This window comes from Neodiprion fabricii, chromosome 1 (assembly GCF_021155785.1).
Source record: "Neodiprion fabricii isolate iyNeoFabr1 chromosome 1, iyNeoFabr1.1, whole genome shotgun sequence".
Classification (NCBI taxonomy): domain Eukaryota; kingdom Metazoa; phylum Arthropoda; class Insecta; order Hymenoptera; family Diprionidae; genus Neodiprion; species Neodiprion fabricii.
Genome location: NC_060239.1, coordinates 3,462,122 through 3,481,360, shown reverse-complemented (window position 1 = coordinate 3,481,360; position 19,239 = coordinate 3,462,122). Strand labels below are relative to the sequence as shown.

At 47.0% G+C, this 19,239-nt stretch overlaps 1 protein-coding gene across 1 annotated transcript in view; it reads right to left on the bottom strand.

Moving 5' to 3' along the window:
* Positions 1-676: 676 nt before the first annotated feature.
* The window catches only part of LOC124181264 (homeotic protein proboscipedia), a 29,669-nt gene continuing 11,106 nt past the window's right edge, over positions 677-19,239 (bottom strand). Inside the window, exons 2-3 of the mRNA XM_046567642.1 lie at positions 3,222-3,364; positions 677-3,119 (exon numbers count right to left, since the gene is read on the bottom strand). Coding sequence (XP_046423598.1) covers positions 1,218-3,119; positions 3,222-3,364 — 2,045 coding nt within the window. The 3' untranslated portion in view covers positions 677-1,217. The remainder of the gene's footprint in view (positions 3,120-3,221; positions 3,365-19,239) is intronic.

Sequence of the window (19,239 nt, the reverse complement as noted above, 5' to 3'; positions counted from 1 at the left end):
TTTATATGCAATATTTTATACAAAAAGACAGCATCTTAGATACCTACATCTGTTTCAATATCGAATTAACATTATTTAATTACAATTTCGTTTCTACACGAACTTGGACGTGCTTTGAGCTGCTCTAGGATGCGATCATTATTTTACTCTCGTGTCTATTCTCGAACATTTCACTTCGTCAAATACTGAAGATCTTAATGATCGCGGTTGGGATGTTCAGCGAAGGAACTGATTTTACGGGTAAATTAGTGCAGAGAGTAGAAACTCGTTAACTGCGTTATTTTTTAAAAATGTTTTTAATGAGGCTATCACCTGGACTTTACCTCAACACGTTATGTGATAGCAGAAAATTTTATTCCCCGATGGGTTACTGTTGATTTTCGATTTGTTTAACAGAGTTGAAGAAAAACAAGACCTCCGAATGTTCGAGACTACAGTATAGGCTGCCCAAGTATTTGTTCCATTTATTTAAAGCTTATATTACGGCTACTATTCGTGTTTTAAATTTATTATTACTCATTATTGTTTATTTATAAATAATTATCATACGTTTATTCTAGGCGTGATTGTGTATAGATGCGATTTTCGTACTTAACACCTATATTCAGTTGTTCGATGAGGTACTGCATCAACTAGATTCTCATCTCGTATTGTACGATACACATATTCATTTGTAAACTGTTTATCGTACACTGTCGTATTTTTTCATTCACAACTTTTTTTTTTCTCTGTAGAATAGGCTCACGTCAATCTCCGTTTTTAATAACAGACCACGCGAGCCTAAGGAACTGATCCTATGAAGAAGTCTGTTTTATCACTGACTTTACTTCATTTCATTCAACAAGAGTGATCAACAATTGCTTTACTGTCGGACAAGATAACACATTTTTCAGGTTTCATCGCTCGAGAGTGATCCGACGCGATTCACCGATTAAACAAATAAATTTATTCGTCTTGATTGCACTTGTTTCCGCCGCGAACTTGATGCAAGGGGCAGATAGGACCAGAGAGAAAGAGAAGAGATCCTTAGAATCACCCGATTAAATAATTCCACACTGTCCTCTACAATATATACAATCGACTCATCAGCATTGCACGCTATAAAACGCCAGCACGCTTGACTCTCTCATTGAAAAACCAACTCTTCACAATTAGTTTTGTAAATATTGTCCATCAGCCCAATCGGTTTGCCATAACAATTGATCATTTTCCGGGGCTCAGCTGAGCTGATAATACTCGGGTGCAAAATCGTTGGCCAGATTGCTCAAGAAGTTGAAATCTGAGGAGCTGTTGCTGTTGTCGGCTGAGGGTGGTGGCGCAGCGGCGTGGACGGGTTCCCCGTAAAAGTTTCCAAAATTACCGTAGCTTTCGCTGTTCGCGTCCGACTGCCCGGCACTTCCCGGGGGCGTCATGACCGCGGCTGTGGCGGCGGCGATAGCTGTCGCCGTCGTGGTCATACCAGGTGCTGGAAACGGATCCGGTGAAGAAACGTAGCTGCTGGGTATACTGGAGGCCTCACCGCCCTGGTGAACGTGGGGCTGGCTGGCTTGCTCGTAGTAGGTGTTCTGGTGGCACTTGTTGCCGCTCCTGTAATCGCCGGTGTTTGAGTGAACGGCACCCTGGTGAGCTACGTACCCTTCGGCACCGTGCTGCTGCTGCTGCTGCTGTTGCGGCTGTTGCATTTCGCCGTAATACGCGTGCTGCGAAGCTTGCGAAGCCTGCGTCACGACGCCGGCGTGTCCATGGGCACCCAGGGCGCCGAGGGTGTCGGTATTGGCGTGGTACCCGGTGGTCCCGGTCCCCGGGTAGCCGTAGGCACCAGCGGCTCCGTAAGACTCGGCGCCCTGATCGGCCTGAGCGGCTGCGTAGCCTTGACTCGTGGCGTACGCGGAGCCCTGGACGTTCCTGTGGTATCCGGCATGGTATCCAGCAGCGTTTCCGCCCTGGGCGGAAATTGCGTAGCCGTTGTAATCACCCGCGGCAGCGTACTGCTGGGTCTGCTGCTGGTGAAACTGCATCCCCGAGTTGTAAACCGGTCGCGTCGCGGCTGCGTTTCGACCGTGGTGGCCCCGCGTCATGCTCTGATTCTGCCGTGCGTAAATGGGATGAATTTCGCCGGGGTAGGCGATCCGCTGCTGGTAAGGTTCTCGGGGACAGTATGTATTCTGCGGCTGTTGCGTGTGCTGCGTCACCGCCGGAGCGGATTGCCGGCTCGAGGCAATTCCGTTCCTGTAATCGACGCTTGCGGGCTGGTAAGAACCCTGCTGAAAGTGGCCCTGGGGGTTGGGAATCGGCCTCCCGGTGTGGGGCGAGATTCCGCTGGGGTTTGACGGCCCGTGGAGAACACTGGTGGGCACCGAGCTTGCCGACGACGGCGAGCTCCTCGGCCTCTGCATGTAGGCGACGTGCACCGCCTGGATTCCCAGGGGACTTCCCTGCTGCAACTGAACCGACGCCGGCGTCCCCGGCGTCGAGGACGGCGTTAAACTCCGCGTCGATCCCTGGCCTCCGGCCAATGCGGGCGTACTCACCGTGGAGTCTGGCATCGCGAGGAGGACGCCGTTGCTGTTCATCGAGCATTGCATGTCCTTGGAGCTTGCAGGCGGTGATTTTTTGCTGACGGATACCTGTTTCGCTGGGTTTGGACTCTTGTGCCCGCCCTCGACCTTCACCCGCACCTCGCCGGAAACCTTCTTCGCTGCGACGCTGGGCGAGGTTACCTCGCTGCCATCTTGAGACCGGGAATCGTCGTCGGCTATCATCTTCTCGAAGGAGCTTGAGACGCTGTTCGTGCTACCGACGCTGCTCGCTCCGTTGCTATTCGTGCTGAAGCCCGTGTTGTTGTTCGTCGCACTTGGCGTGTTGTTGTTATTGCTGCCCGCGCCTCGGTCCGACGCTCGCAGTTCAGGCACCTCACCCAACGAACTACCCACGTCTCCGACACCGGAAATGTCGCAGTTGTGACAGCTCTTCTTCTCATCCTCGTCCATCAGCATCATCTTATCGCTCTTAGACTTCTCGATACCATCCTGCGACGTCCCGTCCTTATCGTCTCCGTCCTCTTTACTCAAAGTTTGACGCTTGTGCTTCATTCGTCGGTTCTGAAACCACACTTTTACCTGCGAACATCAATGAACGAGTTAGTCATTTCTTTTAGTACTGTTTCCGTCCACTGATACGATTAACGTTTCGATTTATAACGGATAGCTCTAGAAACTCACTTGTCTCTCGGAAAGATCCAGCGAGGCTGCAATTTCGATTCTCCGTGGTCTGCACAGGTATTTGTTGAAGTGAAACTCCTTCTCCAGTTCCAGTAGCTGAGTGTTCGTGTACGCGGTTCGCAATCTCCTGGGAAGACCGTTTTCTGAAACACACAAGATTGCGAGATTCGTTACGAATGTAGACAAATCACGTATCTTCGCTTCCAGCAACGACTCTCCATCCACATCTCTCTCTTCTCTACTTGATGGTTACAAGTGAATGGATGCTTGAATTGTTGTTCCATGACAGTAGCTGCGTTGTCGGGAAAGTTTCGCTGTTTGATCGAGGCAAGTTTCAGCGAATATTTCGACAACGTCAGAGATGCTTTCGCCGGCAAGTATACGTAGACGAGGTATTATCAGAGTGTATGGAACCGAGCAGTAACGACCTTAAGCTAACTACTTACAAAGTTTCCATCAAGTTTCCCACTGCAAGTATTTCGTATATCAATTCAAACGTCAGCTAATTGTTACGAGACAAGAAACTGATGCCGGGGGATTATTAGAAAATTCCTTCGTGCCTCGCGCCAAGAGTATTCATATATACCTATACCTAGATGTCATTATTCCTGAGCATGTTTACCCAACTATAGATAATCTTGTTGTTCGTTTCCATCTTCCTCGATCTTTTGTCAAGATATTGGAGCACAAAGTTTGGAGTCCAGTCAACACGTGCGATACCAATTCTTATAACGATAATGGGTGACCTAGCTGTGTAACATTCATTCGAATGGATGGAATTTCAAGAACACTGTATTCGCTGTTACTTCGTACTACATCGATTTTAACAAAAAGATGTTCGATCGTAGGTCTCATTGTTGGTTGTTTTTAATTTTTCTTCCAGAGCATCTAAATCCATATGAGCTCAACTATCCTCTTTCGTTACAGTATCACCTGCCACAGCGTATTCTAGCCTATTTTAATTGGGCAAAATCGTATTATCCCGTTGTAACAGTTTCAACCACCCTCAGCTCCAGTCAAATGAGAATAAAGCACTTGGCACACAGATTGACCGAGTAATTATTATAACTACACGCTGCCGTCGACCCCGTTTCATCCGCTTTCGTTGTATTTTTGCTCGTCGGTTAGAAGGATACGATGTAGTGTTGTGTAGCCGCGGAAAAACGAGGGCGAATGGCCAAACTACCCCATGGCGTGCAAGCGGATGTAAGGGTGGCAGGGGCGTCTGGGTGTTGCGGGGATATCGCTGGGGTGTTTCGAGGTGGAAGGGGTTGACGTGGGCCAAGGGCCGACGGGGTGGAGACGGCTGCGGAGCGCGGGGGTGAGATGAAAGTATCGCGTGATTGACGTGGGCCTCATCAGCATTCCGGCCTCGTGATTGGCTAGACGAACCTGTCAATCAAAAGTATCCACGCCTATTGCAAGTACCGTCCAACCGACCCGCTGCACGAATTCTCTCTGCGTGACACGAGTCCGAGCTCTATGGCAACCGATTTTTAAGCTCTTCGTTATTCAGCGGGTGATTGAAATCGCGGGGAGATAAAACCCAAGCTCTTCCAGAACTTGAAATTCAACAATATACAGTATCAACGGCCGGTGGATGGATAAGAAAGATAATTTGCATATATTTCGCGAAGACGGAACAGGTATAGAGGTGTCGTAGTTGTGCCTCAAACACAGCCATCGTACCATGGCGTGTAGGTAATTAATGAAATCTTACCAGTCAGAAGTCAAACAGGATCTTGTCTGATTAAAGAGGTCTAAAAATGGACGATGACGTTCTTCGGATGCTTTTTGTTGCAAATAAATATTCCTTAAGATTTCTGTACTCGAGGTACCAAGGGAATAAAAATATCAACGCAGTGTATCTTCATCTTTGACTGTCGTGAGAGGAGACCGGTTGATGGACTGCCAGACAAAGTCTCACGGCATCCTACCGAAGAGTGACAGTCGGCTTCGTAGCGAGCGAGACGCGGGGCGGCGAAGCGAGCTACGCTAAGATTGGCCACGCTAAATTTGAAATATAACGTCCGCATTTATAAAACCAGAACTGAAAGGTCTTGCGATTTTTTGACAAGTTCGTGCTTACGGCTGTACCTACCTAAATTCGCAACGTTCTCGTCACGAAAAGTGGGTCAGGCTGTGAGAAGGCTTCGTCGGAATTGTCGAGAATTGTTATATTCGCACTTTCAAAGGCTTTCTCATCCTTTATCGAGAGCCTTTAGCTCGAGAAAAAATTTTATATGCAATCAAAATCGGTGTCACCGAGCAACGGTGAAAACGCTGAACACATTTCCTCCGTGACTGGGCATCTGACGGACTTGAGATTTTCACGTCAAACACGCATCATTGTTCGTCAATTGTTCGCAGACCGACTTTACTCGCGAACATTCGTTTTTGGCAAACAGCTAGACGTATTTTAAGGAACTCGGATGAAATTTTTCATTCATGTCACTGATCAGTAAATGTATAAGACTAACAAATTGTTGAGCAATGAGAAAATCGGTTCTACAAAATTTGAACCAGCATCAACTTGTAACACTAAACTTTCAAGTCGATCGGATCAATAGCTGTGCAGGAATTGCAGTCTTCGTTTCTGACCATGCGCATTTGCACCTTCTATTTTGCGAGCAGGTCATGTCTTCACTCTTAGTTACTTGGAAATTGCAAATATTGCAAATTTTTGCTCGTGCTTGTGTTCGTTCGATATCGTGATCGATCTTCACGAAAAATTTACTGATTTCTCGGTGACCATCAAGGGAATCGGTTTCCAAGGTAAACGAGACGAAACCGTCTTTCGTCGGTGACTCCTAGGGTATAATCGTACGGCGGAAATAAGAACTGGAAACGGATAAAGCTGTCGCGAGTGCGGAAATAACGGGAAACGTCGAGACACAATAGGGCGAGTGCAAAGCGGCTCATTGTCAGCTGCTCGTAGGTAGATGTATGTACATATGAGTAAATAGTTGTGACCGGATGCTGAATTATTTCTGGACGGGTGTCACTCGTCGGGCGTAGAAAACTCGAGCGAATGATGTTGCCGCGTCCGACGGCCGTCGCTTCGCACTTGTCGCCGACGTACGCCTGGCCAAGACGTCGACGTTGAGCGCCTGGCTCGCCTCCGGACGCCGATTCCTCCCGCCTCTCGCAACCGGACGACCGGCTGAGTGATGCGTCCCATTGTTTTCTTAACGGTCTTATTTAAGCAGTGCCAACATTCACATCTATTTGTTACGATACGAGGTGAAGAATAATCCTCGGCCTAGTATAAGCTTCGGTTCTAAGGTGCTTTCCAATATTTTATCGCGGTCAGAAACTTGCAATATTAGACTTAAAATATGTGCAGAAAAATTGAAATCCCTGCAACTAAACTTACGTGTAAGGAAGTATCGAATCTTTGAAACGAATCAGTTTAATTGCAGAAATGACGATTGTGAGATGAGGCTGCGAATTCTTTCATGTATTTTATGTGCCTGACAAAATGTACAATGCAAGGTTAATAAACGATCTGTGAACAACCTCTGATATTCATGTACACTCACTCTTCCTTTCATTTTCCTTTCTATCGATACTAAGACACCTTTGCCTGATTGGCAGGTAGCTAATAGTTATTGCAACGAACTGATTATATTGTGGCAGTTCACTATTGAGCCTCTTGAGTGGGTTAACAGCGTAATTGCGATGATAAATATTCTTCTGATCTTTTCCTGCGTTCATAATTAAGTTACAAGTATGCGTCTTTGAAAAGATGAGTCGTTGTGACTCTTCTAGTAAATTTTAAATGACAGAATGATTCGATTTGCTGATATTGATTATTTACAGATAGACATTGTTCTATAATTTATTATTATACACCGCTCTAATAATTGCTATTCTGCTCTCGAAATAACTACTGAGCTTTCGAAGAACCAAATATTTCGGATTTTATGTTTCAAACCCTGTAGTCCGTTATCTTGGCAGGGGCACCTCGCGTTCACTCTGTTATTCCACGAAGGGGTTCAATTTGAAACACGGTATTTTGCGCGCTCCAGCGCGACTCGGCAGGTCAACAGCAAGACGGTCTACACAGATCTAATTTCGAGATAATTATATCAACGTGAAGATCGTTGTTCACTGTACCTTACGTATCGGCATTATTAATGTACGTGTCATACTCACACAAGTACAATTAACGGATATGGCGCATTATTTTTCAGCGTCAACACTAGCTTCGGCCATTATTCACAATAATGTAGAAGACAACATTTTTATCCAGCCTAGAAAACGTTGATTTTCATCAGCATCATCATTTAAAATGCTTGGTGACTCGTGCACTATTTCGCAAATTTTCTCGCGCCCCATAAGATTCTACCTTACACAAGCAAAAATTTACGTAGGTAACCAAACGAGTACAGACCAATGTCGAATATGTAAAATCGGCAGCTTTTTCCTCATTGAGAACATCACCAAATCAACTATTTGCATGTCCAAGACGCAAGTACCTAACCAAAGTTCAAGCTGCTTTCAATGGGAGCATTTTTGGACTGACTAAAAGCTTCACGTACCACCTACGAGGGTTCGCCGAGTTTAACTGTTCGGTGGAGTTGAAGCGACAATTTGGGGTCAAAATTTAGTGGTTTCATTGCCGCAAGAAAAAAATTTGGTAGCAATAACGAAAATTTCGTCCTCAAAATCAATTTTCAGGGTTGATATACATGCAAGCAAACATTACTTTCACACAACCACAGAGTTTAGTTGATTTTATAGTGCACAGAAAATAGTTTTTTTTACGAGTGTCTAAGAAAAGGTGTGTCAATATCCCGTAGATTCTCTTACGATTGAGAAATCAGATGTACGCATTGAAATTATTTTGTAAAAGTTGAAAAATGATTGTTTAATTGTTGTAACTGAAAAAATTATCGATAAATTGTAATTCATGACATATAAATTAAGAGTCGCTTGAAATAATGCCAAATAAATATGCCATTGCGAATTGACAGCCTGATTTAATGGTATTACACCACGAATGATTTAGTTCTACTGATTATATTAGACAGATGTCTGCATCCTCTACTAATAAGTGCTCATCTTACTTTTCTTGCGAGAATGGATTTTTGTCTTGTTACAGAGAGTATTTTGCCATTTGAACAAAAATTTTTGTAGATCCACGATGTGACGTATTATTTGATAAGGGTAATTAATTAGCAGCTTTCATGATTTGTTACATTAATTTTGGTATTTACAGCAAATTATTGTGTTCCCACAAAATTTTTTTCTGCAAAATGCGCCTGCAAATTGATTAATCTAAAATAGCAACAAGTTTTTCCTGAGTGTGCGCTACAATAACAAAAAAAAAAATAAATAAAAATTCTATTATCACTACTACAAATATGTTTTAGCTACAAAAAATCTTTTTTACTAGTTACGCAATTAATTGTCTCTTCATATGTAACAAATAATTTTTTCACCTGGTGTACATAACTCATTCATTTAGTACACATAACAAAATCCGTGTAAAAAACTAATTTGCTATGCATAGTAATGACGTGTAGTGGAAACAGAGCATTATGTAACATGAAAACAACGTTCTTATTTTTATTTTTTATCAAGGATTCATTTTTGTTATTTATACGCAATAACTTGAATCCGGTTCTACGAAATGCAGCACTTGAAATCATTTACAGTACAGGACTAACACATTTCTTTCTCCTGTATGATTTCTCTCGTTGGATAAGCTTCATCGTTGTTTTGAGTCTAGTTTTTTTTTGTTTGATCCATGCACTAGTACAGATATGGTGCAGCATTATCATGTATTTAAATATTTTAGTGCAACTAACGAAACCGACGAATATGTATATACGAGTTTATATCGAAATACTTTTGAAGGTACACTTGATTTCACAGAACCCCCACATGACATATGTTCTTTATCGATTTGGAATACAAATGAGACCAGGTTTTCTAAATATAAGTTCACGTCTCGCAAGCAGGAGCAATATTGGTCGTTCGCAGTTGACACAAGCTTTTGGTGCTGACTACTATAAGATATTGTCGCATCTAGTAAATGAATCAATTCAACAACGAGTCGAGCAGTATTACGAATCTTATCTCACAAGTAAAGTTTCCCCAACAAATGAATTTTATCTCCCCGATTAAATTTCTTTGGTCTTAGTGCATGCATTGCAGAGTGCGTGATGGTAGCTGCATGAAGTTGAGGAAAGCGTGGCGAACAACAAAGGACCAGGGGGTGCCTATTTCGTGTCATTGCCCAGCCTCCGGGAAGGAAGGATCTCGGCAGGAAGGTGAAGGGGGGAAAACGGCGTACTGCACGCGGTACTCCGTGGAGAATGAGAGCACACGCGACCGAATCGAGTGGCCCTCGGAAGAGGCGCCGCGGCTTTGGGTCTCTCCTTCTCTCCGCCGTTTCCCTTTCTCTCTCTCTCTCTCTCTCTCTCTTTCCTTCTCTCGCCGAGCGCCCGAAGGTTTCTCCGGCAGGGCGTCTATAGACAGGTGGGAAGGGTCACATGATGGCCGTCTCTGTAATTTGTCTTTTGTTTTCCCCCTGGGCGCGGGCTTGTTTGTGTGCCTGCGTAGGAAAGAAGAAAACTTGTGAAAGAACAAAGGGCGGAAAGACCCGGTACCAACACTGACGGACAAACGAAGGAGATATACTCCGTCCGAGAGAGCGGGCCTCGGTTTGGCTGCGCGGTGGATGTCTGGGGTAAACGTATGAAAAATGAGTGACGGGAGTTTGAAATAAATGACGGGACAGACGCTGCCATCCTCCTCCTCCTCTTCCTCCTCCTCCTCATCGCCGACCGGCTCTCTTGACGCGGCGGACGGACCAAACGTTGGTGAAAAAACGGCAAAAGAAAAAAGATGGGACAAGATCACCTATAATAGGAAACTCACCGACGTTCCATCATTAGCCAAATAATACTTAATCGCGTTTCAACATCCGTTCCTAACGCGACGTGCACGATACTCGGCCGTGAGCTAACTGTTTATCCGCTTCTTCCATTGCAGGGATAACCAGGTATGCCCCATACTTACAGCCGTTATTCTCAAGGCCCATAGTACCATCTTCCTGGCTTGAAATATTTGGCACGATCGTAGCTGCAGTGGATATAATTATCCAACCTCTTCGGTGTCACTGAACGGTTGGATTTATTTCCTCCGGAGTGTGAACTCTGATTGAAAGAATGTCGAAGAAGAGGAGGGATCGTATCATTGGAAATAATCGTTTTGAAAAATATTTTAGAGAACACATGTGAGGAAAGAATGGCCGAGTAATCGCGATTCGCATTGTGGGTGCCAGAAACCGATTTATGAGCAAGGGTGTGAAACGTGTGCAGGCCTGGGGTATCGGAGTAGATAACACCCAGTGGGTAGGTAAGTAATTTCGGGGGTAGGTAGTTGCGGGTATCATGTACCGGAATCGGTGGAGAAAGGAGTTTATTATAGATTTATGCGAAACGTGATCACGAAATGGAAGGGAGTAGACCGAAAACAAAATTGTGTGCATGGGAGGTTTTAGCCACGATGGGTGTATATCCTGCTAGGACGATGCGAAGTTCGGGGTTCGAGGTTCGGCTTGGGGTCGACCTATAATCAATTAACAGAGCAAAACAAGAACTCGCCGGCGGACCAGTAGTGGCCACTGCTCCAAAATATTCCACACCTCGATGCCCCTGGTCTCGCCATATTGGCGTTACTTTCTCTCTCTCTCTGCCGTCCCTCTTCCCAACCGAAAACATTTTTTGCTATATACCCTCGCATCGATAGTTACCCATATACCTTTCCGGAGGTAGATTGAAAAAAAAGGCGCCAAAAAAGCTTCCTGCTTTTTTCGAGAACGAGTAAATTGATCGGACCAAGATGTTTTGCGGGGTGAAACTAGGTTGCAGAATGACTCGATGTCTGCAGAGCGTCCTCGGCATTGTGGAAAGTCAATCTATGGACCGAACCGCATCTAAACTGCAAGTAGACCCGTGAATATTGGGTGTTCAGAATGTGCGGTATCGGGTAGAACCAATCTCCATACCGCATAGTGGGATACGAGTTACGCCTTAGGGAGAGTTGAAAAGCCGGCAAACCCGTCGACTTCTTCTTCGGCAAGAGACTAGACCCGATCTCGACGCGACCCCTCGGCGAGGTTTTGGCTTCCTGCGTATCATCCCTGCCCCCCTGCAGCAGTCAAACCATAATCCTGCATCGATTTTATGCAAAAAGCTGGCTCTCTCTTCTCTCCGCTTCTCTACCTCGGGGACGTACGACGTACCGTATCATTATACTCCCACTTGAAGTAAGTCGAACGTAGGAATAAGGGGGTGGCGAACCCCTCGGAGACTCGCCTTTATTTTTCACAACTCGCATATCTTGTCAAGTACCGATGAGAGCTGATGTACATTAGCATAACGTTTTACATAGCTATTTCGCCGCGGCGGATAATAACAGTGCAAGCTCGAGGAAGGCTCGCTCGACCGGATGGCGGTATTGTCGGTGGAAAAAAAGCCCCAAGGAGAGACGAAAAAATAAAAACCTCCGCGTCCAACCGAGTAGGTACCACTACTCACTCTGGCACAGGTTGTACGTGCTGACCGCGGTCTTGCCTGCCTGACTCGTGGATGGTGGCAGCCATGCTTGGACTGCGGTCCGACCACCGTTGCAGTAACGGCGCAGGGCCCGCTAACCTGTGATTATGGTGGCCAGCCAGAGCGGCGGACATGCGGGGTCTAGAAAATTGGATATAGGTGCACAGGGTACGCGTCTGGATATGGCGAGCGAAGAGCGCCGAGCACATGGACGAGTCTGCAGAGGCGTGCCGATGCAACCGGCAATCATCGGGGTGGGGCGAGTGAGCTCCAAGCCCTGCGTTCCCATCCGACTTGTGCAGCGTTTCGCCTTGCGTTCCTCAGGTTCCTCGGGGAACGGGCTGCACTTTCCGAGTCCAACGGTGTGCGTGCCGATTCCGGTATTATACGTACTTTGGTACCTACGGGTATATCTGCCTCTAGTCCCTGCAGGTTTCGTGCGATGCTCCGTGCACACCACGGCCGATTCACACACAGATCACCGCGGCATGCTTCGTCGATCCGGCTCGCGTGCACTGTGCACACAACGCGGACCAAGATATTCACGAGGGAGCGATTAAATCGAGGCACGCCACGGAGGAGCGTACAGACCGTGCCACTCGGGATTACAGGTCTGGGCTCGCTGAGCTGAAGGTGACTGTCTAATTTCCGAGCCAAGAAAAGCATGGCCGACCTCCAAAAACCCGCTCCTCTTTACTACTCGAGATTGCTTATGCGTCGGATTAACCGGCCACACGTGAGGGGAGTTGGAGATGAAATCTTGCGGGGGTATGAATTGGCAAGCCAAAGGGTCACCTTGTAACTCTGGAGAGTTTTCACAGCATGAGAAAAATAAATATCGGGAACCGCGGATTCTACGCCGCGCGTTATCGGTTGGAAAATGTAGCTAAAATCGCAGGGGGCATTGTTATCTGAATAAAGTGCAGGGTTGAAAGACCTAACGGGTGTATTTTTAGGGGTAGGCTACGATGTCGCGCGGCACCGGCGCAACTTTTCTCTTTGGATTATTTTAATCACATTAGCGCGAAGGGCGGCCGGAGAGCCTGGGAGCCGGGGGTCCTGGAACTCTGTCCTATTATCAGAGGAGCTCGCGCGAAATCAATCTGCCGTATAACGGCGAGATGCCTGGCGTCCTCAGGGAGCCGTCTTTGTCGCACCCCGTATCCTCTCCTCACCCCTTCCGTCATCCCTTAGCCAGGCAGAAGCCCAACTTTATCCGCGTTTGCAGGGAACGGCTCGAATCTCCTCTTCTCGAAAGAAGGACGAAGCCGGCTTCTCTCTCCCGAGACGGAGGACACATCCGCGCCTACACCGAGAAAGAAGAACTCCAAACTAATTTCTTGATAATTTGCGTTCGGGACCCTCTCTCCGCTCCTTTATCTCTCTCCGTCTCTCTTTCTCTTTCTGATTCGCGGCGGGATCAACGTTCTCTCTTCCTCTTCTCCTCGCCGAGCTTGCGCCACGCCGGAGTTCTCGCGAGTTGGACTTTGCGTTCCATTGCTACAGGGTATCGCGACCGTTCCACCCCTCCCACCACACCGCATCGCCGCTTTTTCTTCCCCCCCTGACACTTTTTTCCACCCCTCCTCTCCCCCTACCATCCACCTCGCTCCCCGTGTCCCATGCCCCGGAGAAGACACCGAGCCCGCAAGCCACGGGATAAAAAGTTTATTTTAATCTTTACAAATTTTAAATCCTCTGCACAGCTTTCCGCAAGTAACTAGAAAACCGAGCGGCATAAAGTAAGCCCTCAGCGACGGCCTAAATCTCGTATCTCTTCGTACACTTGCTAAAAGTTTGCCTTGGACTTTTTTATTTTTCATTTCTTATTTATTTGTTCTCCCCGTATATTATTATTTTTTCTCATCCCGTTTTCTCCGCTATTTTTCCCTCCCCCCGATAAATAACAATTATTTGAGTTCGTATCGTATCCGCCTGTTTCGCGGCCCTGCAAGGCTTAGAAAATGAAGATGGTACGAAAAACGGATATTAGTCGACCGCTTGTATCACAGTGTACCTTATACCAGGTTGGCACTGCTATTTCCTATACACAGTACACACGTGTACGGTACAAACGTATAATTTACTGGCATCAGGGTTAATCTTGCGAAAACACCTCAACCAACCAGAAAAAGCAGACGTCATTACCGTCGGTAATACCGTAGCTGTGCTGTATCCTACCGCACTGTTCTACCTACGGATCGCATGCATTTAGCCGTACGTACGTAGGCAGATACACGTAACTTGCATTTGTGCAAACACAGGTACGCGTATGCGATATACATACGTGATGGGAAGGTAATAAAATGTGAAGGGCCGTAAATCATTGAGGAACTGTACTACGAGGATGGATGAATATATATATTCGTGCGCGCGGTTGAGTTCGTTCCACCCGTGATGGTAGTTAATAAAAAAATGAGAGAATTTAAAATTGAGCGAAATGAGAGAATAGAAATGTACAGAAAATGAATGAATAAAATGGTTCGTGTCTTTTCGACCATTTTTCACCGGTCACGTGTTTGCTTTCGCGGTCGTGCGCAGAGATTTGTAATCATTCCACAAGTAATTAGCTTCGATGCCGGCTCGCGGTTAATTAATCGGTGCACGTACCACGTACGCGTACTAAGTAATGCACTTGCATGTTCCATAAATCCCCGGAACGTTGAGTTATTGCTGTAGAGAAATTAAGTGTTGCACGGAATATATTTGCAATCTGCGTTATACGCCGCGTTGAGAAGGCCTTGATGCTCGCCGCCAATAATCGCTCGCAACGGATGAAGATGGTGAATAAAATTACACGTATTATCAACTTTACGTCCTGGGTTACCGACACGATGATAAAACATGGTTCGCTTCATCTTTGTTCATCCAGTTTCTCAACCTCCCGAGAGTTCAACATCACACAATTCTTCCGTGTAACTATACAGAGCACGGAATAGCCGCTCACTGTTTTCTTCTCTTTCTCCTTCTATCTCCCTTCTTTTCTCTTCAACTCGGTTCCGAATGGGTAGGTATGTAGTAATTATATTTAACTTGAGAAGCTAGACGTTAATTAATACGTAGGCACTATCTTGATAGGAGATCTATTAGCAGAAATGACTAATGATTCTTTGTGGTGTTAGACTTGACAGCTGGCGAAGAATAAACGGATGCTAAACGCACGAGTAAAATGGGATTGCGTAAAGGTGGCTGCAGTCCGCGTGTCGCTGATACAATACGTACGTATAAAAACACATACTCACCCGACACTTATTGCTAGAATAGGGAAAATTGAACGGAGCGATGACAGAAAAAAAAAACAAATAAAACCGCGAAAAGCTGTTGAAAATCAGACTAGAGTAAAATTTACCAAACTCGGGTAAAAATTTGCTCCCAAACGAAGGGCTTAAAAAAATCCTTGGGGCTAATTTAATACCCGGCCGGTATTAAAATACAAACGGTTTTAGGCAGCGCTTGGGAGCGTAATGCGAAAAAGAAAAGGGGTTCCGTGCGGGTCCCGGGAATAAAACGGGTAGAAGGAACGGAGGAAAAGGAAGGTAAAACAGATAAAAAAGAGTGAGCGAGAGAGAGAGAGAGAGAGAGAGAGAGAGAACGAGACAAGGAATCTTTTTCCAACCACCGAGGGAAGAGATGCCCCTCGTAATGTATGCTACGTGTAGCTGTGAGTCCACGTGCGGGAGCCAAAAGATTCTAGGTGAGGAAAACTGGGCGGGTTAGGACGGGGGGGGGGAGACGGGCGCCATGTGTACAATAATGTTAAAGAATGTTAAATGTGGGAGGGATCGCGAAGGCCTACCGAAGCCGCATACATTAGTTGTTAACAATGCTATAAAGAACACACGCTGACCCTCTTCCGACTCTCATCGCGTCGTACTGCACCGGATTTACGAGAGCCATCTGCCCCCCGTAGCGTACCCTCGATCCCGAAGCCGGACACGGCGCCCGGATCAATCCGGCAAAAATTACTTCCCGGCTTCTTTATCGAACAGCGTCCTCAGCTTGACCAGAAATTCGAGTGGCGTTGTTGCGCTGCATATTGCTTTCTGGATTTCGGGCGTTAATCGTCCTCGGTCGAGTTTAATTACCCAGGGTGTAAAAATCAGACCCTACAATAAGCGCCGGGCAGATCCCCAGGCGCTGTTTCGAAACCCGGAGAGAGTAAATCCAAGCGGTTCTTGACCACCAGGAACTCTCTCTCTCTCTCTCTTTCTTTCTCTCTCGGTCTCGCTCTCGCTTCACGCTTCCCGTCGGGGAACGTGGCCGCCATTACTTATCACCCCTGTCGACTCAATGCATGCTTCCCAACCCTCGTGATAATTGTTTAAACTGACCACCTACCCCTGTCTGCCTCTCTCGAGTCCCTGCCGAGTCCGTTTGTTCGCGTACAAGCGTAATGTACCTACTCCGTGCACCCGGACTCGACTCGCGAATGCCTAATTGCGATGGAATCGCCCCCGACGTGACTTCGTCTTGACTGCAAGTATCTCGTCGTTTTTTCGTCTCGAAATTCTTCACTTGACCTCTTGATTAACGAGGAGCAATACTTAATGCTTTATGTACCGTTCATTTTATTCTGCGAATGCTGATGCTACAGAAAAATTAAATCGAGAATGATGTCACCGCGTGAATCTTGACCAATGTTAAGAGCGATCGTTAAGGTGTGCATGTATAACGTATACATATAAACGCCGGTGAACTCGGTAGGCGCAGTTGATCATATTTTAATACGAACCTCGGTGGTGAAATACGAGTTCCAGATAGATGTAAATACTAAAAGATCGTTTCCCGAATGGTTGAAAAGCGGTCGCTTCATAACTCGAGGGGGTAAGAGGAACTGGAGAGCGGTTTGGACTATCTCCAGAAAAATATTGTAGTGAGTTAGAGTTTGAATATGCGGCAGAGATTGGAGAAGGAAAGGAAACGGAGGTGGAGAGCGAGAGCGAGAACGAGAGAGGTTTATAGCGAGCAAATAATAGGGAAATGATTTGCTCCTTGTTAGATAAAGACTTGGGGGACTCGCGGAAAGAAATATTGCCCCCAATGAAAGGGAGCAGCACCGGAACGGCCGGGAACCTCGCGGCGCCCTTGTAACCGCTTCTTCGCTTGCGCCGCCCTGCGTCCTCCGGGTCGTCCACGTGGAAATCTGCCCCTAAGCGAGGGTTAAGTAGCCGCGGTAAAACCAGGTCCTTCTGTCTTATTCGGATGTGGATTAATCCGGCCGTTTGAAAAGACGCCGCTTCCTTTCATTCATTTCGTCGTCAAATTTCTCCCAATACGATATTCTTCAAGAAAGAAACTTACCGCCCGAATTCTACGAATGAATCGGACTTGTCGGATCGGATATCGAGCTTGCTGCACTTCGCTTTGCTCCGACCAATGGCTGGTCGTAAAATATCCTCTTTAAAATTCAAACTTTTTTGATAAACAACGTCGTTGGTCCGATTGTGAGTATGACGACGACTGTCTTCACCTTGAGTGTCTGGAGTGCCAAGCTTATACGCTGAAAGACAAATAAGTTGGTGAAATGGTAGGGTATAAAACTATCTAGGATCGGTTTTTTTTTAAGCTCCGAAAATCGAAGGTTCGTCCGGGAACATGCATGATCGAAGAGCGAAAGAACTTCAAGGGACCGCCGGTGTTACAACTGCGGGGAGAATATCGCTTCTGTGCTGTGGTAGGGAAACGGGGAGCGAAGATCCCGGGAGCCAGGTTCGTCCTAGCGGGGGTCCTGGGCAGGGGCCGCTTTTGCCAAGTCACTTTTCATCACTCGGCATCGCCCTTCATCATCGCCTAACACCAGCGGCTTGTTCCAATCCCGTCTTCCGGTTATCTCCCAGTTATCGAGCCCATCCGATAACTCAGCCCGTGCACCACGAATCGATAAGCATTACGACTCCTTTCGCACTGTCCTCATCAGTTTCACAGGCACAAGATCCTGTCCCGTGGAATAGACTCGTAGAAGGATACGGAGAGACTGAAAAATCCTTTGTAGTTTCACAATCACGCCGCCTCCTGCAGCCACAGTTTGGAACGTTGATCATCCGGGAGCAATAATTAATTTTTATGGGTCCGCATGAAAACAAGGTGTTATTTGAATCGTGCTGAAGGGATTGGGGTGAAGGTGCGAAGTCTGGAATGAATCGGCTGTGTTCAACGAACGGTCGAACGAACCCAGGCGGCCCGGAGCTGGACTCAGGACTCGGGACTCGGGGGAATGGGCGCTTTGCATGGCATGGCATGGCATGGCGGCATGGAGTCCGGTAGCGGTCATCAATCAGAAAGGCAGTCAGCCGTCCAGCCGTGGGTCGGCCAGCGTGCACAGTGACCCGGGTGTCCGTGTATCCGACGGTACAGATCTCCGAGTCACGCCGATCCCCCTTCCACTACCATGCCGCGGATTTTGCTCCGCACCCTGAGATCGAGACGGCTTCTAGTATCTGGTAGTTCCACCTTCCAGCGCACGGTTTCAGTCTTCGGTATTTGCAAGCGTTGCTTGGTTTCCTCAAAGGATCATCTGCAAATTGCAACGCACACCAAGCGTTCCAGTTTTTGACAGAGTACTTCCAGCGATACATGTACGCCTCACGTCGCGTTGTCAGACTGCAGACACATACTTCATAGACTGTCTGAAAGTACGATTATAGGCCGGCTTAATGCGTCCTTCGGGAAGAAGGTAACCTTTTTTGAAAGTGTCACATGGGGCAGCGGAGTCATCGGACTCGGCTCCGGCATGAGGTGGCGTCTTTCGTCCCGGCAGAAAGGTAATTGCACGGCTTGATAATGAAGCTGTGAAATCCACCCCCCTCTCGACGTCACTTCCTTCTCGCACTCGTTGCAGCCACGACCCCATCCTCGGCGTTCGTCCCTCTCGTTCCGTCTCTCCTCAGCTGCTGTTTGATGTTGCATGACTTTTTATTGGCGGCCTGACATTTTCTAAACAGAGCCTCAACGAGTCTCTGCCTCTACAACTCCTCGAGCTTGAGCTCACCGTATGCACGGTTTGCCGGCAGGAAATCTTTCAACGCGAGACGGTCTTGGCTCCCGGCTAATTACCCCCAGGACAACCCCACCGAGTCCTTATTCGAGGATGAGGGAACGAGGGACCCCAAGGAGAAAGAAGATCCGGGAATCACCGGAGGAAGGAGGAAAGAGGAAGGAGGGTGCGAATGCCGCAGTAGGCTAGCGGGGATTACCCCTACCTAATGTCCCTTAAAAGTGAAATGCTTGGTGAAGACCGGATGTGGATGCTGGGCTACTGGACTCGGTAAATTCTTTAAGTCGTTGAGAGGGTGACGGTTGACTTTAATCAGTCGATATTCACCCTTTCTATTTTTCAGTCCACAATTCTCACTTTCGAGGTTCAAAAAACGGAGACCTACGGCGCTATTTCAGATTCTACTTCAGTAAACGACTGAAAATAGAAGAAAAATTCAAGACCAGAGAGT